We start from the raw sequence: 26,203 nt of genomic DNA on the forward strand, positions 1-26,203 counted from the left end.
GTATTTTGGCTATCAACAGTCTTGTTTAATACAGAGGGAAAAGTGATATCGTTTGTGTAGTTACAGTTCACAGATACAGATGATACTTTTACTGTAGTAATATTCTACAGATACAATAGATATATACATATATTAACAGATGTTAGAGGTGACAAACGTTATATTAGTTCACCCAGTTCATCCTAGGACTTTCTAACTATATAATTTTTAAGTGTTTGGAATGGGACTTTAGAAATTATTTTAAACACTCTTTTACAGCATTTTCTTTTATCTGTTCTTTTCACAGGCAAACAGATTTCATATTCTGATTCCTGAGTTTTATCTGAAATATTATAATTCTGTACCATCTCATTCTCTTCCCAGTCCTCCCAGATTATTATCATCAGAGTAATTCTTCTTTTCATGACTAGTTTATTGTCCATTTTCCTTAGATTTGTTAACAAGCTAATCTAGCGGTGAAATGGAAAACCTGCATGTCATTTAAACATGCAATGTTTCTGTCTCAGAAAAGTCTATGGTTCTGCCCCATGTGACATAAGAGAGAGTACTAGTGAGTTGTAGGTTCTGTAATTACTCAAGTGCTTTTGAACAGTTTCCCCATCCTTGATCAAATGGATAGGCAGATAGGCTGGTCCCAGCTACCACATTTTCCAGGCAAATCGGTAGTACTAGGTTTTCTTTCAGCAGGATGCTGGAAGTTCTCTGTGCTGTGACACAATATGTAAACTGAGCTGCCTGATTTATTTTTTTTTTAAATATACCTGTAGTTCCCTTTTTTGCCAAAAATGAGTGTGTGAGCCTTGTTCAGTTTCGATGAAGAGAAATTAGTGATGTTGGCTATAAAATGTTCTATTTTGATTAAGATGGGATGAAATAAAGCCTTGCTGATCTTAAAAGTAGCTTACACTAAAGTACAGAATCATTATTGTATTTTCAAGACTGCCTTGAAAATAATATAATATAAAACTTGCATAGCTGATTACAGTAAAAGTCAAATGCCAGTGACATGAATTAACTCTGCTGGATGTCACCCTGATGCACTTGCATTATTGAACAGGCTCTGGAGGTCAGTAAAACAATTGATGAAGCTCGTGTTGAAAGCTGCCAGACATATGAGAACTTTCAGGCATTTGTTTAAAGCATGAATTGAAAAGAAGCCTTTGTTTGTACAAACAACACCTTAAGAAAACAATGTGGAGAATTTTAAAACAGTTCAATTTATTTGTATCATTTTTCAAATCTCCCTTGGTTTGCTCAAAAACCCCACCACACAGAATAGTTACATTCATCTTTCTTTATACTTTGCATTGTGACCAAGCTGTGATATGCAGACAAGGCAGAGTTTGGGTCAGAGTTCAAGTGTTGCCTTTGTTCAATAAGATGTTTCTGGAATCCTTGGAAAAGTGATGTAAAATTAGCATAGGCTCTCAGAAATCAAAGCACTAGATGATCATATGACTATCTCTTTACTGAAAATGGGAATTACGGTAAAAAGACTACAGGCCTTTGCTTGTCTGTTGCACTATTGTCTTCCTTCTACTGCTGCTCTCTTTTCCCCCACTACAGCTCTCAGAATCCAATGAAACAGAGCCATGTCCTCAGGATTTCAACCCCACTCATCTGGGAGATCAGGCTGCAGCAGATTTCCCACTTCTTGTGTTCCCATTTAGCATTCTTTACACTGTGTTGCAAACGACAAAATTATTTTGGAGAGCTTTCAATGCTAAGGTACTGTTTGGTTCCTGCAGAGGAGCATCCAGTCTAGAGGACTGCATCACCCCAAAGTACTCTTGCCAAAATGTCTACTTCTAGGAACTGGATTTTGCAGGTATGCGCAGGAACGGGAAAATCAAATTGTTACAACAGACTTCATGGAATACCATGTTGTTGTCAAGGCCCAGAAAATGTTCAATCTCTTTGGGCAAACATAAACTGTGGAAAAGGACATGTTTTTTTCTGACAGTAGCACATTAACAAATTGTGCCTTTGGCCCACCCTGGCTCATGGACTTAAAGGAGAGCGAAACAACCTGACGATTTCTCTTGAAAGAAACACACAGAGGCAGCTCCTCAGCTAGTCTGAACTCAATAGAACAACTCCGGTGTATGCCATCCGGGGAGTCTGACCTGTAGTTTTGGTTGTTTGAAGGAACATCCTTCCAGAGAAACCTATGTATACACACACACAGAGGGAAATATAAAAGGGACACACACACACGCACATCTATACACGTGTGTGTGCCTGTTTGTACACATTCCAGCCCCCGTGGATCCTATTGATAGCATAGTTTGTTTGGCCAGTTTCTCTTTTCTGTATGTTTTAGGGAACACAGCTGTTCTGTAGACCTCGGATTCATACTTGATATCGATTATTTATTTATTTTTTCCTGAAAAAGCAATCTTCTGTTCTGATGGAATCTCTATCAGCCCAATACAATTGTACTGCTATAGTCAACGTTATTCCCCACAAGAAGCAACTCCTTAAGAAATGAGGGATCCCTCCTTAGCACTGGAGAGAACTATTAATCCTATGATTAATAGATTAGTGGATACTCATACTATGAGAGTAGAAGTTTAGCTAATTTCTCACCGTGCAGGTGCAAGCAGGGGGGGGAGTAAAGAGCACTTCTGTCCTTTGGGGCTCCCCGGTACCTTTGGCAATACTCGGTGTCACACCGCCCCCGCAAGGCACGTGTGCAGAAGTGTCCCCGAGGGGAGGCACGCCTGCCCACACTTCCCCCAGCACCGCCACGGGTGCTCGCTCTGGACATTGTCCCAGTCTGAAATTTTTGTCCTTCATCTTGGCCATCTTGCCTTTTTAGAGGAGAATCTTGAACCGTGTAAAGCGAGTTGCTTGTGGTGCTACAACCAAACACTGAGCAAGTATGTGACCTTTCTTTTCAGAGGACATGCAGGAAATGGAAATAGGTTTGTTAATGAGACAACACGCTGCCGGATATGTGCTTGTGGTATTTAATGTGCTGTGGTGTACTTTCATAGGCAGAGGCATGCAGCTAAGCTTCTGTTTGCCGGAGAGATGGCATATAACTCACAGAGCTGCTAGGCCGGCCTCTAGTAAAGGTTTTATTAAGCTGAGGCCCTGTGTTAGAATTTACCTATTTTCTGATGCTTTCTGTTGATATTTTCCATGCAAGTTGTCTCCCTTAGAGACATGCAGAGTGCATCTACACTGAGTAAAGAATTAATTTCCTTGTGGTGGGTTTCTGTGTAGTTTCCGTTGCTATTGCCATCGTATCTGAATGTTTCACTTTTACACCTGTGGGAAGTAAGAGGTGAACGCCCCATCCATCAAGTTTCTACTAGGTCTAGATTGACATGTAGTGTTTTCGGAGTGTTTACTGCTTTATGTGTTCAGAGCAAAAGACTTGCTAAATATCCTTCTCAGCTGAGCATTTAGGACATCTGCCAGTCCCATTCCACATGTTCTGAGTTTACCACTCAGAAAAGAAGCAACATGCCATTGGAGACTATATTCTTTCTCTCTTTAAGCATTTAATCTGGAAATTGAGGATGGATGTTCAGCCATAGAGACAGGAAGACTCCAACATGTATGCTCTGAACAGAGCTGGCCTCTCTTCCTCAGTTTTTTTTTTTTTTTTCTAACTTAAGAAAACAGGTCTACTTTGTAAAAAAATTGGTTTAAATAACTTGCCAGGTGGCATGCAAGAATTGTCTGGCAAAGATTGAATTAGATTTTAGTTCTTCAGGTTAGCATTCATTCCACTCCACCAGTGTCATCCCTTCTTCATTCCATGCTCTCCAGTTTCTACAGCAATTTCTACACTGATCCTTATCGGCTACCCCAGTCGGAGGGGAAACAAGATGGCTCTCTCTTATTGACTCTTGTAACCTCATACTTGGATCTATAGTATCTTGCCAGAAGATACTCTTCCATCATGACCATGCTTATAACAACTGTTCTAATATAAGCTATTGTGGCTCTACTGATTTCAGTACATTGCCGCCAGCAGAGATGCAATAGTTCATGCTGGCAGGGGTTCAGCTGCAGCGACTGCGCAAGGCAATGCTTGCTCTTTTGAGGCAGATCCCGGTTTTGTTTACTTAGGAAAGGAATTGGTTCTCTCCAGGTATACTGTATCAACTGTACAGTCATGAATGAGAGTGCTAAAGTGAAAGTAGGTAACTTAAAAGTATTTACACAGGGGTTTTTTACCATATGCAATCCCTGTTAGCCAGTTCTTTACTTCTGAAAGGCTAAATATATTGCTAACATAATCCACGCAGTGAGGTAAGAACTGTTGTGGTTAAACCCTCGTTGCAAAATCCTACTGAGAGAAGGCCAAGTGATGCTGGTACAGAGGGGAAAATGAGAAAGGCAGATCACACTGAGGTTTCTTTTTTATTGTTTGTGTGTAAGGATGGGTGGGGCATGACAAGAGCATTAGATGTATGTATTGGTTAGAGAAGACAGCAACTGCAGTGAAACTGCTGCTGTAATTTAATGCATGTCTTTGTTGTACTTTGTGGCAGAGGGTGGAGGGCAGAGGGAGGATAAGAGACAAAAGAACCCCTTGGTTAATACATAAACATGCTAACACAACCACCTTTTTGCTCCTTAAGCTTGTACAAGCAATTCTTAGATGTATATCTAAGTTGTGTTATATGAAAGTTTTAGAAATTCTGTCCTCCCAATTAATTTTTGCTCTATTTAAACAGTATTTGTTAGAAAACTATAGAAATACATGCTTTTCTGTAGAACCTGTAAAATGTATGTTGGGAATGTTACTTATGTGATTGATCAAAAGTGACAGTTTTCAAGGACAGGGAATACTTGAGGAAGCTCCATAGTTTTGTGACAAGGTAACATCTGCAGCCATTTAATTCAGTTTGGCATCTGTGAACTAATTCTGCTTCCAACTACACAGCTGGAAATACAAGCTAACTCCACTGAGTATAGTCGAAGGAGTTTCTGATGCTGTAGAAAATGGGATCTTTCATGCTCTGAATTTCTCCACCCCCCACACCCTCCCTGCTGTAAACACTATGAAAAAGAACACAAGGAGTAAAGCTCAGTGTTCTACCAAGGAGATCTGTGACCACCAAGCCATCTTTGGTATAAATATTTGAAGTATCTCATCTGAAAATTCATGGAACTGTCAGTTTCTAAAATAATCTCCTATGAAACTGTGCCGTGCCATGCTTTTGTGTCCACATGCAGGTCACACAACAGGAAAAATCAGTGGCAAAACTGTGTTTCTTGCATTACCTGTGGTAAGCGAGGAGGTTGAAAGCTCCAAATACGCAGGAGGATAAAGTATATTTTTTGTATATATAATTATGTATTTTTATATATTTTAATATGTATTTTAAATATTATTTAATATATGTATTTTATAATATATATTAATATCTATATTAAGAAATCCACGCTTTTCCACAGGTGGTGGACTTCACTTGCTGCATGAGTATTTTCAGTATAACACGTGTGTTGATCCGGCATACGCGTGTAAATGGCTGAGCCATGAACTTGTTAGTTTGTGTTGTCTGGAAAAGCTGTCATGTTATCTGTGCTTTTATTGCCACTTGAAGGTTGCGGTGGTGGCGCGGGACACTCGGCAAGCAGCTCACCCTGGGCTCAGCGGCCCGAGAGCCGCGCCGTGGGGAGGGCCCTGCCCGCCGCCGGCGACGAGACCGCCGCGACCTGCGATGGCTCCCGGGAGAAGCCGAACCGCGGCGCCTGCCCGGCCGAACGGGGCCCCGGCCCCTGCCCCTGCCCCGCCGCCGGCTTTCGGGGGCTCCCCCGCACGGCCCGGGCTGCCGGCAGCGGAGCCCCGGCTGCAGGCCCGCCCGGCACGGGGCCGCGGGCGGATCGCTGCGGCAACGGCGGCACAGAGCTGCGGGCCGCGCAGCAGGGGAAACGGAGCTGCGGCCCCACCGACCTTCAGCAGGCCGCTCCCCCTGCGCGGCTGCGCGCCGAGCCCGGCTGCGCGGAAAGCCCGGCGGGGGGCGGGGTGAGGCCGGCGGCGCGGACGGGAGGGCGGCTGCCCGCAAAGCCCGGCGTGCGGATCGCGGGCCGGCCCCAAGATGGCTGTCGTGCACGGGGTGCCGCCGCTGTAGCGCCGCCAGGACCCGGCAGCCGCGCCCCGGCCGCCGCGCCCGCCATGGAGTGCCCGCACCTCGGCTCCAGCGTCTGCATCGCGCCCGACTCGGCCAAGTTCCCGCAGGGCTCGCCCTCCTCCTGGTGCTGTAGCGGTGAGTGCGCCCGCCGCGGCCTAGGCTGCGCCGGCCCGCGGTGGCCCGGCCGCCCCGCCGCCCGGGCGCCTCTCGCCGCCGCCCGCGCCTTTGTTCCCCGCGGGCAGCACCTCGGCGGGCGGGCGGCTGGGGCAGGGCCCGGGGCCCGGCGGAGGGAGGCTGTCCCGGCCCCCCCCCCCCCGGGCCGCCCCGCGGGACCCCTCACCGCGGGGGGCGCCGCGCTGCGCCCTCCTCCCCGGCTGCCGCCCCGGGCCGGCCGCCGCCCGTCTCGGCGGGGCTGGGGGGCAGCGCCCGGCCCGGGCCGCGCAGCTTTGTCTGGGCCCCAGCTCGTCCCCGCGGGGCGCGGAGCGACGCGGGAGCGCGGCCCCTCGCGCCTTTTGTCTGGCGGGCCCGGCCCTGGCGGTGGGGCGGGGGCTGCCGCCGGGGCTCGGCCTCAGCCGGGCGCTGCTTTCTTTGTGCTAACGTGCGTGTCTGGGAGGGCTGCAGCCGAGCGCGGGTTTAACTGGACCGCCGCGGCCGGAGGCGCCGCTTGGCCCCTCGGGAAGGCCGGGAGGAGCTCGGTGCGGGCGGCCGGGGGTCTCCGCTCCGTTCGCCGACCGAGTGCCGCGCACCGCCGCCCTGGGCGTGCATCCCGCCGTCCGTGGGCGCGGGGGCTCCCTGTGGAGGGGCCTGCCCAGCGTGTGCTACGCTCGGCGCGCTGGTGGAGCCCTGCAGGCTCCCGCACAGGCACCCCGGCGGCTGCTGTCACCTGCGCTGCGCGGTTCTGTTTGCTGGGAGCGCGGCGGGTTTGGGTGTGCGCGGCGAAGGGAGGTGGGTCCCCCTTAAAGGAGCAGCGCGGCCTGTGCCCCCCGGCACCGGAGAGAAGCCTCCGCTGGGAGCGGCCGACCGGGCAGCACCGGAACGCCAGGTACATTTTCAGGTGTACGGTTTGTCGCACGGAAGACGGTTGTCCTTTGTCTCGGCGCCGGCGCAGCGCAGGGAAGGAAGGCTGCTGCTGGCCGTGCTCCCCGGGCTGCGGCTCCCGCAGCCGAGGTGTGGCAGGGCTGCTGCTCCCTGGGGCAAAACCAGTTCCTTTACTCTGTAATGCCTCTGGTTTTTACAGGGGAACGAGGTGGAGAAATGATTAGAAGGAAAGGAGAAGTATAGGGAAATTTGTTGTCCCCAGTGTTTCTGTACTGGCGAAAAAATCCCGTAGTAGCAAGAAGTAACTCTGTAGGTCTGTGTTACCTTCAGAGTGGCGAGGTAAGCAGAGTTGTCAACCCGAAGCATATGGCAGTGGGGAACCACCCTTCAGAGAACTTCAGAAAGATAAAAGTGCCAAAGCTAAAAATAGAACTTTCCAGACTTAAAAAACCAAGCCAATTTACAGCTACAGGACCCAGATAATCGTGCTGCTTCTCAACAAAGAAATTGAAGTGATTAGAACAAGTTATTTTGCTGTTCAGAGGTGTTTCTCCCAAACCAGCACTGGCAGGGAGAGCCAGTTTCTGGGCGATTGACTGAATCATGGTGCTGTGAGGCAGGAAGAAGGTGCTGGGCAGTTGACGAACTGAACAGTGTGGGCTGATGGCACCGTGTCCAGGGGAGTGTGTTTGCCGTGCTTTTACAGAAAATTAAGATAAGTCACACAGTACTTGCATAGATAGCTATGGAATTCCTAACAAGTGGCTAGACGGGAAGATGGCTACGTTGAGTTTAAAACATTCCCATTGAACAGGCAGCAGGCTCTCGTTAATTTAAAGAAAATGAAAATTGTTCCTTTTACAAATTAATTTTACATTTCTACTAGTATAGTAAAATGTAGTGCCTCCCTTTGCAGTTCCAGCTAGTCATACGTGATCATTTTTACATTAACTCCTTAATGGCATACAGAGTACTGTTTCTTTCTTGCTTGTACTCATTTTACTGAGATTAATTTTTTAAAGATACATAATACTGGTTTCTGTCAATTCACAGTAAATACCGTTTCTTATTCTCGCTTCTCTTTTTCTCTGGTTTTGCTGCAAATTGGTAATATAAAAATAAATAGAGAAAATGCCATGTATAAATGAGTATCTTGTCAAAATTTAATGCATTTCATATTGCTTTTGATACTGTTTTCTAAGGTTCTGTGGGCTTAGTTCTTTTTGTTGTTGGCGTTGCCTCAGTTGGAGAAAAATATTTGGAAAGTAATTTTCTGCAGCCTGTAATTATCAGGCATCTCTCATCAAGCACGTTGTCTTAAAATGACTCAGAACTTGTCGTAAGCCCTGTTATGAGTTGCTGCTGACCTTTCCAGAAAAGGAGAGTGAGTGGCGATAATGGTACAGGAAGCTTTCTGGCAGCCACCTGACGTGCCAGTGATAGCAAAACATTGCAGAATAGGTTGGAGAGCGAGTTCTTATTTGAGACAGCCAGTGGCTATTTTTATCATTATCTTGCATTTCTGCGATTTGAGGAGCTGGAATTGTCACAGAGTGATGCGTACTGGTTAAGTACCTTTTCCTTGCCCCTCCACAAAAACTCTCATGATTGCAACAATGGCTTCACAAGGTAATGTGGAAACACTTTTGAATGCTCTTATTTGATACTGAATGTTGTGTCATTGTATAACGGAGGAGTGTTGCATTTGATGCTGATGTTTGGAAGCTAGCTTTGCCGGAGGTTGAGGAATTGATTAGAGGAGCACGTGCACCAGCCTGAGGGGTTCTTGTGGCCTAAATCAGTTCCCCTTGAAGCTACCTGCCAGCGTTGTTATGGAGGCCTGGGGATGCAGGAAGCCTCTTAAAAAAGCAGTAAGAGGAAGCATTGACAACAAATGTGTTGATCCAAGTATGAACGTTTTTGCTTCAAATTAAAGAAGAATGGTGTATGCTCGTTTGTAAGTGTCTTTAGAACTTCTCTTAGTGCTGTGCAGTTTGGAAGTCGGTGAGTTTAAGCCCCAGCGTTTAGAAAATGGCATGCCTTCCCCTGAGTATTTAATCCGGTCAAGCGTGCTTTGTACAGTAAGCGAGGCAGAAAGCAGCATGCATTTCCTCTGCACAGCTTTGAGACTATCGAAACAGCACTCAGAGTGCCTTTTTTTCAGATCCAGAGGCAGGTTGTTGTAATTGGGCATTTAAGAGGAGAGGAGATGAATATATAAAGCAGAAATTGTACAGAAACTGAAAATGGCCTTTAATCAGTGCTGTCACGTGAAATACTGCATGCAGATGTCTGTTAACTCCAATTAGAGTGCACTCTTTCCATGCATTTCAATTTCTGAAACTTCTGCTGAAGTTGGAAGCAGAGTAGCTGGAGGCGTTGGCAAGACTGCAAAGTGTCACAGACTGAATCAGTTGGATTTGTATGATGAGCCACACCTTCAGCACTGTTGTGAAAATCATGTAATTATGAAAAGTACTTTGGAACAGCTCAGATGTGGTATTTCTCCACAACATTTCATAGACTCATCAAACCACAGGGAGCCATGCCTCATGTAAGTGAGATTAAAATCTTCTAAGCACACCTGTGCAAGTCTGAAGAGTTTTTCCAACTTTTTTTCTGCATGGTTGAGGATTCATTAGTTGTTCTCACTGGACTGCTTGATGTTTGGTGTGGAGTTTGAAGTTCTTTCTTCAGAAGAACAACTGCAGACAGATTGTCTCTGCTGAAACAGAGATTTGGTGAACTTAGTGTTTTTTAAAGTGGAACTGTACTTCTTAAGTAAGCTTAAAACTCTTGTTTTTCAGATCACTGTTAGTTAAATACTCTTTTTTTTTTTTCTTTTTTTTTTTTCTCCCCTCCCTTAAACAGCATAATTTTGTTAGATATTGAAGAGCAGCAGTTCTTGCTGCAGACTGGTATTTCCTGCAAAAGCTCAATATATTTGCCTGGCAACTGTTCCTTGCATTCTAACTTCTGTTGAGTAAGATCTGTAACTTCACTGCTGGTCACAAACATACGTTGTGGCATTTGCAAATGATGCTGGGACCATACAAAGTACAGAGGAGGGCTAGCACGAGGAAGCTGTGTGAGGCCTAGTGAGCAGTGATTGTGATGGAAAGCCACATGCTGAATTAATGACATTTTTTCTGTGTTTGAAGTAATTTACTAAATTACTTAGTAGTAAATTTAGTTTTAGTTTAGTTCAGAATAACCCAGAATATCACTGAATGCTTTATTTATATACAAGAGCAGATGTTTTGGGCCAAGGAGGAGAACTTTCAGGAACATGACTCTACTGAGTCAGACTGCCTTTGATTATTTTTTTTGGTGCCCCGTCCTCCCCCATCAGTTTTTGTTTTTATTTCCTCGGTTAAATAATTTACACTGTTTGCTGGGGTAGGTAACAACCTTCTGCCACACTGTGTTTTTGGCACTGGACTGTTGCAGTCAGTGCCAAAACAAATATACTGTAAAAGCTCAGGTACACAGGCTTTAACCCTCTTGGCTTTCCTTTTCATCTCTGCTCCTCCTTAGTGTTTCTTCTCCGTCAGTATTTGGCTCTCCATTTACTTTTTCTTTTTTAGTACTGAGGTAGACTAAGGGTAAAGCTCATCGACTGTGTGTGGAACTAATGGTCTGTATGTGTGGGGCTTATTTGTCACCCTACATCTGGAAAATGAATTTGGCTTGGAAATTACCAGATTCATTTTGAAACATAAAATGACAAAATAAGTACATTTAAAAAAAAAAAAAAACCTCTTTTTTTATTTGGTCAGTTAAATTTGATTTCAGAGTTGGGTGAGTAGTCTTTCATCTGTTTCTCTGGGTCACTGCAATGCAGGAATGCTTGTTAGTAACTGCAGGCTTTATAGGTGGTTGTAGATCCTTAAATTAATTCCCAGCTGTCTTTTTAAATAAAGCTTGTTAGGTTTGGGGCTTTTTTAGACTCAGTCTTGCTTTCCTTAAAACTGTAATTTTTTTTTTCCCGTTTGCATTGGTCACTGATGTATGAGCTAGCCATGGGGGCTGTAGTTCTCTTTGCCTGTATGATAGAGCGTAGTGCTTTGGAACCCATTCCGTTAGGAGATGCGTATTTGTTGAGATGGGGTAAGGGTCTCAATTTTGGTCTCATAAACTAGACCTAATTTTCCTTTTAATTACAAAAAAGGGGAGTCTGTTCTCAAATGCTTGATTGTGGTTTTGTTGAGTAGAGAGTACAAGCAAGTTTTTGAAAAGAAAATCTAGAAAATATTAAGTTTATTTGCTTAAAAGACAATCTGTCATAAAGGTTGAACGTACGCTGAGGAGAGAGGCTGCTTCAGAGGAGAGCAGTAGTTGGACATTCAATACATTGCCTTTGTTTAGAAACTAGATCTAATCACTGTGATGATTTCGAAGCCAAACTTGGAAGAACAAATTTTAGTACTGTCTGTTCCAAAGTATTTAATGATCTAACTAAAAATCAGTGGTTTGAAATGACTCTTCAAAGCGTTCCATGTGGTAAGGAAGACAGGATAGTCTGAGACATCACGGAAGTGGGAGATATAAAGTGGGTAGGAGAGTGTGTGGCAGGCTCTTGATTTATCTACAGATTAGTGCCGATCTCATTACAGCTGGTTTAAGTGTAAGCAGGATAGTAATTTTCACCTGCCTTTCCCAAGCACTTCAAAATGTGCAGGTGTTAAACAAGATCAATGCATTTTTCTTTGTTTTTCTGATCTTTGTGAGGTGCTAAGGCCCACAGAGTTATTAGGCTGGTTAGTGTTTTGTCGCATCTGCCTGAGGTTCATAGAGTGAAAATTCCAGACCCAGTGTTTGGGATGAAATTAAGCTTTGAGCCATTTCTTTTTTGATCAGTCCCATCTGTTTCATTTAGTAACCTGTTCATGCTTTGATTTCTGTTTTAACAAACATTCATCAACTAGGTAAAAAGTGGCTAAAAGGCCATTAATTAAAATAATCCATGCGGGTTAGAAAGTGCAACTTAATCAGAAGTTTAGATCTGAAAACTAGTTAAGGTATTCCTGATTTTTATTTTGAGATTCTTAGAGGAAATGGTCTTTATTGTGTAGAGTGAATTAGAATTATAACTGATAAAGTATTCATTGCTTTATGGTGTCCTTGTTATGCGAGCAGTGTAAGATTTTGTGTCCTTAGTGATTCATTTCCTTGATTGTAAGAGGGTGTTTTGAACTGCACATGACATGGCGAATGCCCTTATCGTTCAGCAATCTTAGCTGGTATGTTGAAGCAATCCTCCAGTGGTTGGGGATTTTTTGGTCCCTTTTGAATACCTTGTGTTATTTTGGATCTTGTAGTTATGATTTTTTTTGACAGAATTTATTACCCATTTGAATCAAGTCACAATACTCACAGGCAGCCTGGCAAACTAAGGCGATTCTTGAAGTTAGCCTGCCCCCCGATACTGCAAGCAGACAGCTTTTTGATTTTAAAGTGACCTGGTGCTATCAGGCTTGGGGATGGGGGTTGGAGGTCCTTAGCAACACCAAACAGGCAGACATTGATTTTTCAAGGTAATTCGTAGGTACATCGTTTAGGATTCTATGTGTATGTGAGCATCTGCTTGTCCATGTCAAAATACAAGTGCATTTTCTGAGGATAGCCATGACCCTCTAAAAAAAAAAATATATTAACCTTCAGTTCATTATTTTTTTCATTTGGTAATGTTTTTTTTCCCCACTCGATATTTATCTCTTTCTTTTTTTTGTTCACATGGATGGTTAATAATGTATATTTCACTAGTATTGGGGAAGTAGAAATGAAATGGTGGGGACTACAAATAAGCAGATTAATTAAAAGGTTATATAAAGAAAGAATGAAGACTCCTTGCTGTCTTTCCCCTCTTTTCTGGAAACTCCCATTTCCAGCTTGAATGTTTTGACCTGCGCTTGATTGCTGACTGACTCAAGAAGAGTCCTTTCCTTAAGGGTTTAAAAATTACATTACGCTGTTGGCTTTGCTGTGTTTCTTTCTGGCTGCTGTCAGAAAATGAGTGTTTGTCTCGCTTTAATGTCAAGATTGGATAACTTTTTTCTTTTTTTTTCTTGGCATGCTACTACTATAATGAGGAACAATATCTGTTTTCCTGTGAGGGCTAAAAGCATTGAATTTTAAAGTATATCATTATACATGTGTGTGTGTACATACGTATTTAAATGTAGTTACTAGTTAGTTATCAAAGTAGCCAAACAACTAGAAATTGTTTTTAGAATGCGAAGGAGAAACAGAGGCAGCAATTTATTTTTTTTTCAAATGCTTTTGGCCATGATTGTTCAGTAGAATAAGCCTTGAACTGATGTCTTTTGTCTTCTTTTCCTCTGTCTTCATCATGCATGTTTTCTCACTGTTGCTTTCAGGTAGGATGTGATTTCTGTGGTGTACGCAGGAAGATCAGCTGCTGACATTTCTTGACCTGAAGTTTGACTTGACACGTAGAAAGACTGAATTACCAAAAAGTACAGCACTGCTGTAGTCTGCGAGCTAGCGCCGGTGTGCGTGATTGGTAGTGCTCAGTGACCTTATTTCTTTACCATAACAGAATAAGCAGCACAGCATGTTCTGGTGTGTCTGTGTACAGCTGCTGTAGGTGACCTGACTGGTTGTGCATACCTCCCTGTTCCTTTAACCGCTTCCTCAGGAACTGGCCTGTCTGTTTACGCTGCTTGAAAGAAGTTTCCCTTACCTACTTGTCTGCCTTTCCACTACTCGATTAAGAATGTAGGCAAGTAAAAAAGCACACATTTTTTAACGTCCAAGTTTTTCAGTGTGGAATTGGGATTGCATAATCGAAATACTGAACTGTAAGCCATTGTGGCTGAGGAGGTGAATTACATGCAGATGAAGCTAATCATGCTGTTCGCTGACGAACATCCTTCAGTGTTAGGAATGTGTCGGGCACTTCAGTGACCTATTTATTCTACGAAAAATTGTTCACATACATGTGTTTTATATTCCTATTCAGTTGTTGTTTAGTATGTCTGAATGGTTTTCCGTTGTAATAGAGTGCTTCGCTGTAACCAGCTGAAGTGTCTTTCATGAGACAGAGCAGCGCTTTTATTTAGCGACAGAGAGGAAGAAGCCATGTGTACCTGTATGCATGAGCACAAAGTCGATTTCATGAGTTCACTCACTATCACAAAATGAATGACTTGTTTCACTAAACTTAATCAGTCTGGTTTTGGCTGAAAGAAAATAGCAGAAGAAATAACTGGGGTTTTTTTCCATAGCTGTAAGGTGAGGGTAGCTTGGTTGGTAGTTTCGGTGTTCTTCAGTCTGAATTCTCCTGCATTTGAATGAATTGGGTTAGGCTAAGGCTTGAAACTGTTGAGACTTCTGTTGTGCATCTCTTTGTTATGAGGGTATGAAACACTGAAAGAATAGTTAACATTTTTGTTAGTAATGCTTACCAGGAAACTTCCATGTAAATTCTCTTCCTTTGATGTAAATGTAATTTCAATCTCATCTTTTCTTTCCTTTTCCTCAAGAATGTGGGTGTTAGCTGATTTTAAAACACTTTGAATAGTGTAATTAAACACCATTTCCCCTTCTGCCTGGTTTCATTATGACCAGAATGCTGTTTTTCTAAATAGGCAATAAAGAAGTCTAAAGATGTAAAATATTGTTAAATAGAATGTTTATTTTTCTAGTATCAAACAGTTTAGAACAAGTTCAGGCCATTTATGAACTTCTTGACATGGGACTGAGTGTAGGATCGAAAGAAGAGCTTTATGTGAAAAGTCTGAAAACAGACTTTAAAACCTAAAGAGTAAAACAGCTGACTTTGTAGGTAAGGTGTAGAACGTGTCTCTAGTTTTCAGAGCCTATAATGTTCCTTTTTCCTGCGTTCTCTGTCTAGAAATGGGCTTTAGCCTATTTGAAGTTTTAAAAAATACTCTTGTAACATTTACTTCCTTTTTCAGTCACCTGGCTTTCATTACAGTTACACATCTGGAATTGACTAGCCCTAAGTTCTAAAAATGTAGACCAGATACTTTTACCAGATGTGTATACAGTTTAAACACACACACACACAAACACCCACCCCAAATCCCAAATCAAACAAAAAAATAGTGAAACCCAATGCTAACCCCACCTCCCCACCCCTGCAAAAAAACCCAAACCCACCAAACCAACAACTATAGGCATTTAACTCAATATTTAAGGTCTGGAACCTGCTCTTAGATTACAAAATGTTAGCATTCTGCTTGAACTTGATGGGCTTCTGTGTATGTTAGTGCTTGCCCTGTCTTACGATTTTACCAATGTGTTTAGTTGAGAATACTGGTTTCTGTATTATTGATTCCTCCTGAATGTAAATGGACTGTAGGGTCAGATAATAATAGAGCTTGCATGTATACTTACAGCAGCTGGGGTTTTAAATACACAAAAGAATGCAAAGTCAAAAACTGTGAACATGATCAGTTGTGTTGATACGTGTGTACTTGGTGCTGTGTAACTTACGCTGCCTGTTATGTTTACGTGCTGCCTGTAAAAACACTGACTTACCTTGGAGGGTACCTAGATTTTTTTTAGGCCGCTTTTATTCTGCTAATAAAGTGGGGTTTTGAGTGCCAGGGTGTTCGATTCTGCACATATCCAGATGTCCTGCAGTCTTGACTGATGTTCTGTGATGAGTAAGACTTCTGATTTTTGCCCTGAGAAGCTGCTTTATTGTATATGCTGGTTTATGACCGAGTTTATGGGCCAGAAGGAAAGACTGCACATGGCTCTGTCATGTTGTGATTTGCACAGCTCATTGTAAGTGGAAAATCCTTGGTTCCAGTGTCGATTCTAATGATTGAATGTTTCATCTGGTAGATTTTGACTGTAGAATGCATGGATATTCATTGCTGTGGAGACTGTAGCCTGGGTAAAAGCTGTGAATGCTGGGCTCCATGAAAGTCACACTTCCTTGCTTTGGCTCACGGTTCCCCTGAATAACTACTTATTCATGGGAAGTGCCATCTTTAACAGAAGGAGTTGTCAGTCCTCCCTCAGCACGGAAGAGCTGCCTGGAAGGAAGGTCTTCTAAGGGTGCTCCTGAGGTATTCATGGCTTGAATGAATGGGGATCTTATGGAGAGAACTCCTCAGCTGATTTATTCAGTCTTTGAAAAGAGTGTTGTGTCTGCATCCAGAGGGAGTTCCAGAGCTGTAAATTCCAGTGGTGGGCAGAGCCTTTTTGCAGCCCCAGCATGTAAGCCCATATGAGGGACCACATCCAAAATGTTTGTCTCCTTGGTATTTATCACAGGCTAATAACGGCAGAAGCTCCCTACTTAGAATACCGGCTTTCATCGATGGCGTTCTCTGGTGCCTATACCTCTCACATTGCATATAGCATATGGGAACTTTTAGGTATTTTAATTCGGAGCTGTTTTAGGCAAGTCACCTGAAAAGTTTTGTGTAGAGTGCTGAGTTTTGGGATGTCTTACCCTTGCTTGCAATTAAAATGACATAAAGGACTAAGGTGTTAGGGCCAGTAGGCTCAGTTCTGATCTATGCTGATAATCTTGTATTATTTTGGTAAATTATTTAATTTCTCATTTTTCAGTCTATAGATTGGAAGTGGGCTCTGAGAAATGCTCTGAATCCTGTGACTGAAAAAGTTTGCATTTGAGATCTTATACTAAAGGGTCTTGCGTAATTTGGGTTAAATGTTTGTGCAGTGTTTTGTATTCCCACCACTTGTGAACGTTTTCCAGGATTTTTGCTGGCAGGTTTCTCTTGCCTTCCAGATCTTTGGAGGAGGTAGCTTTTCCCCTGATGCCTTAGGCCTGATGTGTCACAGACAGAAGGATGGTGTTTCACAAAGCAGGGGTTTCACGTTCTGATACACAGATTGTTGCTGCTTTTTTCTTCCCATGTTGTTGCTGGAGACTGCCCAGCTCTTCTTTTGCTGCGTTTGTCAGGTCCTTTTAGGACCAAAATGTAGGGTAACTGAGGATGGTTAGGTAAAATGAAGTTAAAGGTATGGGGAAGGAAAAATAGGTCTGTTTCTATAGACTACTTTCACATTATTCTTGCCCCCCCCCCTTTTTTTTTTTTGAGAGAGAGAATGGGCATGTGTGTACACACCCATGCATACGTATAGCATGTGTATACATGCTACACATACAGCATGCTAGACATGTAGCACATATGTGTGTTTGTCACAAGTGCTTACATTAGTGGGGCAGTTTGCTCAGCGTGATGTGAGTGACCAGCGCAGACACAGCGATGTAAATCCTGTTCCTTCTGCAGATGCTGAGGTGAGTGATGGTGGCCTTTTTCAGTTTAGCTTGTTCAGTGTAGCTGACATGCTGTGTCAACATAAACTGAACTGAGAAAAGGTCTCAGTCCAAAGATATTTCTGTGTAGGTCATTACGTTACTGTGGTGTAACCATATAATTATACAAGGAAGATAGTGTTGGTACAGCTCCTTTTGAGAACAAAGTCCAGGCTGTTTTGTAAAGGCTGTGGAGACTCTTGGAAACAGTTTAAAGACTCTAATCTTGTTTCCATTCAGTGTGCGCTTAGCAGAAGGACCAAAGTATTGCTCTTATTGTGCTGATATTTCTGTGGCCTTTTCTTTAGTGATGTGGTAGAGTATTTTAAAACTTGGATGTAGACAGGGTTCTGTAGTAGCTATGGCCTCGGGTCACTTGTGCTCGGGTGCCTGGCGAAGTCGCCGGTTTGCATCGATCACACAGCTGCGCTGCTGCCAGGGCTCTGGTGGATGCTGTGTCTTGCAGGTTTCTTAACTTGGCTGCCTTACAGAAACTGCTTCCTGTTTGTCTCCTCCTCTTCCTAGTTCTTTTTTCTTCTGCCAGTTTCTAAATTATGCAGCGTGCTATTTAAACAAAACTATTAGTTTCACAGGTTGTTTGTATGCTTCTACTTAGTTGTGACTTTCCTACAGTGGAAATCTGCAGCTTTGTTCTGTAAGGAATACTGCGTTTGCCAGGAGTGTTCGTGCTTCACAAGACGGCGTTGGGAGTCAGTTTTCCCTAAGAAAAAGTCAAGGTTCAGAAGTACGTATTTGAGTGATCCTGAGGGTAAGATGGGGCGTGGGCCCTGTGATGAGGCTGCTGAACTGATTAGCCCATGTCTTAGTCATTCTGCTTGGCACAGCTCGGTGGAAGTTATCAGGATGATTTACAGAAGTGGAGGGTGGAGGGATGACTCCAAACGTTCCCATAGTTATGTATGCGCCTGTATGTAGCCGTGTTGGGTTGTTTTCTCACTTGGGGGGGGGGGCTTGATACTCCGTTTACAGAGGGCTCTGTAGGCTATATAACAAACGAGTAATCGGATTTCACTTGGAGAAATCATTCTGTATAAGATAGTATTTCCCCTTCCTATTACATCATGAAAAACTGATTCTAAGCTTCTGAATAAGCTGATACTGATGTAAAATGGCAGATGACTTGCTGCTTCAGACAACATTGTGGCATTGCAGATTTGCTTTCTTTTTTCTTTTGGCATGTTAAGTATCGTCTTTGCCTAACCACTTGAAGGTAAGCTAAAAATACAGCAAAGTGAGGCAGTCGGTAACTGTCAAAGTAGCTGCTCCAGTTCAACCTGAGAAAACAACCAGTGTTCCTTAGCCTGTATAGCACTGAATAAGGTGTAACAAACACAGATATATTTTTTCTAATATGGTTAAGATGTTTGTAGAGCATAACTTTATTCCAAATTAAAGGGTGCTAATGTAGTGCACCCCTCCTCCTCCTTTTTTATATAGCACTTAAAAAAAATAAAAAAAGTAAAAACCCCAATCCCAATTGGAATACTGATTGTTGAGGGAAGACATATGCACCTGTATAGATGGATTTGAGAGTGTTTCCTCATGGTTCGGTGTAACTGTCTGACCTGGAAGTTCTTAACTCCCAAGTCTGTTTTAAGGGCCAAGTTCCAGCGCTGTGTAACGTGCTTTGAATCGAGAAGGGATTTGCTATGGATCTTGGTCTCTTGTTTCTGGTCTGCTTCTAAGCCTTGTGCCTTCATGTCAGTACCACATCTGAAAGGAGTCACATGCATTTTCTTTACAGATGAAGCCAAACTGTCTACCTTTAATTTAGATTATGAGCAGTTCAGGACAGTGACTATGCTTTTGCCGAGTTCCATGGTGCCTGTCTTGTTAAGACTCCTGACTAATGCCTGAAGCTCCCAGCCTAATTTAACTTATTAATAGTAAGGGACAGATGGTAACTGCTTCAAGATCTGAATTGAGGAATACCTAGAGCCAAGCTTTAATGCAGGTATCTACCAAGCCAGCCTCAGAGAAATACAGAATGCAGTCTTCAGCAACCTTTAAAAAAAAATTGCTTGTGTAATCCCTCAGAACAGAGCAACTGTAGGTCACAAATATTGTACTGACTTCTGTGTTTAATCTTAGTGGGAGTCACTTCCATGTTATTTGAGTTCTTTGTGGGAGGAGATGTTTGTGCAGAAGATAAACTACACATTTCTAATGTGATGCAATTGGGACAAAGTTCTGCCTAAAAGTTTAAGCAAACAAATGAGCCATCTTTTCCTATTCCCTGATATCAAAGATGAAAAATTTTAGTGGAAGCTATGTTTTTGGCGTTGTGCAGAGTTGGTGGACTTGTTTGCTGCCTTTGTACAGAATATATAAACCTGGTGTGAACTCCACAGAATGAGCACTACTTCAGCAGAATTTTAACACTCGACAGGCAAGCAGTGCAGGTATTTAAAATACCCAAGTGTGACATTGTAATTGCCTGGTATAGGGTGGAAAGTAAGAATGATAGTTTACATCATAAAGCTTTGACCTACTGGTTGAGATCCAGTTCTGTCCACAGATGATAACATAGTGAAAGTAAAAACTTTTTTCTGGAAGTGAGTGATTTCTGCTGGGATTTTAATGCCAAGATGACTTCCACGTTCCTGGCAAGGAAAGTGTATGGTAGTCATTTGTTCGTGCAGCGCTTAATCTGTGTTTAAGTGCATGAATGGTTTTGGTTTCTCTTTCCTTCTGGTTAATTTTTTACCTTTCAGTTTGTGTAATTCAGGAAAATAAAATTGTATCGGGTTAAACTGGTGGTATGTTTAGCCCATTTTTAACTGATGATGGCTATTTAAGGTCTTCTGTTTGGCAGTGCCGAATGTTGGTTTTCTTGATAACATTTTGGTCAAATTAGATGCACCTCTTCCACTTTCCTAACTTGAAATGTAAGCCAGAACAGCTCTACCTTGCTGCCTGCTATCTGTTGGAGGATTACCATCTCTGTTGTGGGAACACATCAGCTTTAGAAATAGGAAAATTTGGTTTTGGTTTTCCAAAACCAGAAACATGTGAGGAAATGTATTTCTCAAGTAAAGGAGTAATTGCAGCAATTGAAGAAAACAATTCTGGAGGCTTTACTAGAGAGTTTGAAGTCATTACTTCAAATAGTATTCTGTGGAATGTGCATTTTTTCCAGTGAACATAGTTAGATTCTTAGTTTCAGACATTCCTTGGATTGGGCCTATGAAGTGAAATACAACTATTTGTAATAATGAATTCAGATCCAGAAAACAATTCTTTAAGCAGTGTTAGCTAGTTTAATTTTTGTCTGATTTAAGTAAGAAAGGTGAAAGCTAATGGTGGAAAATGATAGAAGCTCTTCTAAAGAGCTAAGCTAGTTACTCATCTCCTGATTAAAAATTGTGACCCCCTCCTTGCTTTTTTCATTTTAATTATCATGTAATTTGATAAAGAAACTTCTTTCGCTTTTGCTAGCATGGTTTTCTCTGATAGTCTTTGATCCCAACAGTTTGATGTGTACCATGGTTTGTAGCTTGTGAACCTATTTTTGAGTGTTGCTAGAAGTCCTGCGTTGCCTGCTCAGGGGATGCTGCCCTGGAGCAGCTTCCGTGCACGCTTGTTACCCAAGTTCCTTTTTCTGAGGTGTGACGCCACACAAGGAAGGCTGCTGCTTAAGCTTTCCCACAATAAAAACCAGTATAAGTTACATGTACGCTAGGGTTTGATCTTCTTCTTTGTCCTTCCCTCCCTCGGCCTCGACACACCCTCATGTTTTTGGTGCCTTGTTTTTCCTCCGTAACTGTCTTGACTGACTGCTCTAAGCAGCAGTTATTTTCAGTACGTAGAAAAGTTAGGTGTCACCATACCCTTCTGTGTTTTGGGGATAACTTAAGTCATCTTTTATGGTTGTTTTCTGCCCTTGCGGAATTGCACTTAGCATTTAATTTTCTTTTCTCATTAGGCTGGGTTTTTGAAAGTCTAGTGCTCTTTCTGTGAATTCTGTGCTAATGGATAGATGTTATCAATTCTACTTCATTCAAATCTAAGTGTTCTGTGTTGTAGCATCCCTCCTTCAATGACATGAGCCAGATTGGAATTCCTCTCAAAATTTGAGGGTTCCATGTCGGTTTAGTTGTGTTTCCAAAATTGCTATTGTTTATAAAGATGCATGTACTTTTTCTTGACTTGATTAATGGAAATTTTGCTCTGCTTGCCTGTTTTACTGTGTCCTGCTTACATTGGTTACTTACTGAGATTTTCTTTCTAATCTGAATTTACAGACTTTGCTACTGGGTTGGGGTAGGAGTTAGAACGATATCCCATTTCTGTAACTCTACCCAGGGGTGGTGTTTCATCATTTTCTAGCATCTACTGTTTTTCCCCCTTTAATCCCTTTAGTTTAAAACATCCATGTTTGTTTAATTTTTCTAGGCTTAGAAAGCAGCTAAAAACTTCTGACACCTGACACTGTGAAGCACAGCACTGCATTACATTTTACCCTTTCAGCTTCTTGTGCCAGACTGAAAGAGTAAAATCCTTATGGGTAAAGCCATTACCAGCACTGCAACATAGGAATGCATATTGTAAATGGTATATGTTATCGTGCGTTGCACAGTAACTTACTCTGTGTGCTTCTTATCAGATTGCCAGGCTTTCTTGCAGTATCTTCTTTAAAATGACTTCTTGTATAACAAGTTTTATGAAACAGGAGTGAAGTGCTACGGCTTTTTTCCTGCACGTTCGGTGGACTGTCCTATTAAAAGCCAAAAGAGAAGTGTTTAAACTTTACCAGTGTTTTTGCTACTAATGCTTCTGATATTCTGGTATTACGTTTCAAAATAAGTAAACCTCATGTGAATACAAATAAATCTTTAAATTTTTCATGGAGTAAACAGGTAAATGTGTAGCCTGTGACTAAAACCCAAGCCAGAAGAAGGCTAATGTGCTTTAGTGTCGATAGCTCTTCAGTCTGTTAGCTTAGTCCCTAACACAGGTTAATGAACATGGCTGGCTGTTGTGTATAACTGTGCTGCTAAGGTGGAGTCAGCAGAGCTACTGCTAATGCTCAGGATGTGTTATACAACTGTAATATCAGAGCCAATTAATTTGACACTTTTATTTTTTATTTTTTTTTTATCTTTTATAGTGTGCCGGTCAAATAAAAGTCCGTGGGTCTGTCTGACATGCTCAAGTGTCCATTGTGGAAGGTGGGTACAAAGTGTTAGTATGCAAATCTTTTAATCAGACCTTTACCTTTTTCCTTGTTTGCTTGACTCTGAGGCAGTTTCCTGAATGCCTTATAATTCCCTGAAATAAACCTTTCATGATCTTGTTTAACATTGTATGTTTAATACTAAACACACTTCTTTGCTGCCTTATGAGAGTCCAGCGATTATACGCAACATAATTTTTTTTCTGAAAGAAAAGTATACGGTGAATGTGATTGCTCAGCTCAAAGAGTGCCTGGAGAACTCCTAATTCAGGGGTTTGTTGTAAAGTTCCATTCCGTGAAAGGTTTTTTCTATTGTAATAAGATGAAACCAGTAATAATTCTTGGAAACCCACAAATCCAGAGTTGGCACAGCTTATTTTAAGAAAAACAGCAACTGTCTAGCTTAGACAGAAAATACCTTAAATGTACTGTAGTGTAGTTTTGGAACAAAGTTATTGCCATAACATTTAAGAACTAGCTACCATTGGAATTCCTTCAGAATACATCTGGTTTTTGTCTGCAGTAGTTGAAGTACACCAAAAGAGTTTGTAGAGGAATGATGGAGTCAATGTTTATTCTTTGTCAGGATAATTGTAGAAAATTTGCTGCTACATAAACGTTTGAGATGCACATATTTATGAGGATGCAGTTAGTGTTGACATTTGGACAGTATCTGAGATGTGAACATGTTTTCATCTGTAGGGTAGTGTCTGTGCTGGTGTGCTTCTATTCTGGAAAAGCATCGTTAACCTTGGTGACTTTGTCTTTTAAAGTGGATTCAATGAACTCCAGGTTTTGTTTCTTTGATCTGGGTAACAGTAACTGCCACAGTTTTAATAATGTCTCTTACTCAGAGTTTTCAGCACAAGCCCCTTTCTTTTTCTCTATTTATGTATTAATTTATTTTTTGTAAATGTATACTTGGTAAGAGCAAAGAGACGGGGAGCTACTTCTTGTTAGTGTGATGGTGTGAAATAAATAGTTTGGAATATTTTACTTGTTACTAATTTTAAAAAAAATATGGTTACTGTCCACATATGACCTTTCTTGCGTGCAGTTAGTAGACATTGAGTGAATTACTTAGGCAGTTTGCTTTGACTTTCTGAACTGCTCCCATCCATCAGGAGTAGAAAATAATTGAATTAGAAGAATGTAATATACCTTGCAATGGGAGCACTTTTGATCGTGAAAGCACACAGCATATTCTTCTGTTCAGGTAATGTTTGAAATCAAAGGAAAATAAATAGAGCTTTTCAGATCTTTGCTTGAAGTTCATCCTCCAGGTTAGTCACTGGGAGCATTACTGACTGTGTTACAGCAGCAGAGCATTTCTGTGGGAGCGTAGCTTTTTAAACCTGGCATTTACACTGTTAGGCACAAAACCAAACTCCTGCAAGCACAACTGTCGTATTCTGGTTGTGACAGAATTGCTGCAGGATTGTGCCAGCACAGCAATGTTGATAACTAGCACAGCTGCGTTAGCAGAATTGTTTACACCTGCATGTGAGAACAAGTGTAGAATACAAAGACCTTCATGTGGAGCATGTGTGGACTTCCTATCTGTTCGTGTGACTGAGCTCAGCAAGCAAGAAATGGGGAAGGAGGGAATTCACCAGAGGTCTGGCCATGCACTTCTAAGTATTAATGATTTTTCAGCTGATACTTAGGGCTCTTGCATTTGTAATGACACTTTTTGTTTTAGTTAAAGATACTAAATTTTCTAGATCTCAAATTTTGAGTGTGAAAATACTCATTGTGTCAGCAAAAGAGCTGTAGGTTTTAAAATTTCTTTTTCAGTTAATGTGGCCCCAAGCCCTAGAGCATTTCATTTTCATGAACTTTAGAAAACATAGAATGCGCTAACGCTAAATCCTGCTGCAGAGTGGGAAAGCTTTAAGTGCATGTGCTTTCATATGGGGGTCAGCACACTGTTAATCACAAACATGATGAGTGCTGGATGGTAAAGAAAGTAGAGCTGTAGGAAAAGTATATGGGAAAGCAATATGGAGAAGAACCATGTTACAGGTATGGAAAAAGGGAGCTAATGATTTTCTTGGTCGTGAAGGTGCGTCAGTCATTAAGGGCCCAGGTCCTGGGGTTTGGTACAAGGATGCCAGTTTGTGGTTGCTATGAAGGAGATGGAGAGATTAATTTGGACAACACGGGTGAGTAAAGGGATAAAAAAAATCAGAAAATTGAACCAATGTTTTCACACAGGTCAATTGCCTATTTTAATGCCTGTATAAACATTGGATACTTATTAGGCTGTCTTTTTTCTTCTGTTTTCAATGAATGCTTGTTAAGTAACTGTTTAAAAGAGTAATACTTTTTTTGTTTGTTTTTAATTTATTTTAGATACGTGAATGGCCATGCAAAAAAGCATTATGAAGATGCACAGATTCCTATGACCAATCACAAGAAAACAGAAAAACAAGAGAAAGTTCAGCATACTGTGTGTATGGATTGCAGTAGTTACAGTACATACTGGTAAGGGTTTAAATGCTGTAAGTTGACAACTTTTTACATACTAGAAGGTGAAAGCTTCAGACTGTTGTAGACCATTGTATTGCATGCATTTTTGAGCATTTAACCTCCTGATTTCCAGACCTAGCTGTTTAAAAATAGTTACGAAATAACCTTTTGCTTTTGCATGCATACGTAGCACTGGTTGAGGCTAAACTTCGGCATTTCAAATGACCTAGCAGAAACACTCTGAAATAAATGTTATTTATGTGGTTTGGAGTTGCTTCTGTTTGCTTTGAAGTGTATTGAGAAACTAACCTTTTAATTGCAAAAGCTGCTGTTTGGTTGTAATTACTCCTTCCATCAAATTGGTGAGTCTTTTGCATACCCTTTATTTGTCAGAGTATCAGGAGGTAATAATCAGGAGGAACCTGTTGTTCCTGCTGAAGAGATGTGAACTTGAGGGATGTGTGTGTGGTGTTTAGGGTTTTTTTCTGATACCAGCTTTTTTTTCTTCACTCTGAAAGAAAGTCTGCTTTCTTTTGGAGATTTGGTGCAACATGTATGAGTTTCAGAAAGTGATGGATCCTGTTGGGAAGCAGCATCAAAACTCTGGCAAGATTAAGTAGCAGAATCGCAGAAGTGTTTTGTTTCTAACAGAAGCATGGCCTGGGCTCGTATATTCTATAGTTTCTTAAGAGTGAGATATGAGCACTGTTTAGGGAGATGGAATAGTTACTCTGGTAGTGTCAGGTTCCCTATCTTCCCTGTTCCTCCAAGAGCAAAGACTGGAAGTTATTGAAAGCAATGCTTGTGTGCGTTCAGTGGCTTCCATCCTCTGCACCCCTAAGCAAACCTGTTGACAGCTGCTTCCCCATCTCCTGTTGGCTCCATGGTTTCCCATGAATGTTGTTAGTTCTGTGGTGTGGCAGTGCAGGATTTGAACAGTGCAAATCTCCTGGAAATCTGCATTATGGTCTTGTAAAATTACTGAGTAAACAGCTCCACTGATAGGTATTTTTTTGAAATAATTGGGTTTCTTTTGTGTACTTCATCAGGGAAAAATCTGTTTGCTGAAGTTTGGGTATCCAGCTCTATGAGGAATACTTCTGTAAC

General features: G+C 42.0%; 1 protein-coding gene across 4 annotated transcripts in view; it reads left to right on the forward strand.

Annotated features, from left to right (window-relative positions):
• Positions 1-2,863: 2,863 nt before the first annotated feature.
• USP3 (ubiquitin specific peptidase 3) overlaps positions 2,864-26,203 on the forward strand; it is a 51,479-nt gene continuing 28,139 nt past the window's right edge. The window contains exons 1-3 of one of the 4 annotated variants that reach the window (XM_040602317.1): positions 2,864-2,882; positions 22,559-22,619; positions 24,980-25,111. In XM_040602317.1, coding sequence (XP_040458251.1) covers position 2,882; positions 22,559-22,619; positions 24,980-25,111 — 194 coding nt within the window. In that variant the 5' untranslated portion in view covers positions 2,864-2,881. Of the gene's footprint in view, positions 2,883-6,026; positions 6,234-8,737; positions 8,766-18,029; positions 18,173-22,558; positions 22,620-24,979; positions 25,112-26,203 lie in introns of those variants that run through there. The other 3 variants (XM_040602315.1, XM_040602316.1, XM_040602318.1) reach the window with 3 other exon arrangements.

The sequence above is a fragment of the Falco naumanni genome, chromosome 7, assembly GCF_017639655.2.
Source record: "Falco naumanni isolate bFalNau1 chromosome 7, bFalNau1.pat, whole genome shotgun sequence".
Taxonomy (NCBI): Eukaryota; Metazoa; Chordata; class Aves; order Falconiformes; family Falconidae; genus Falco; species Falco naumanni.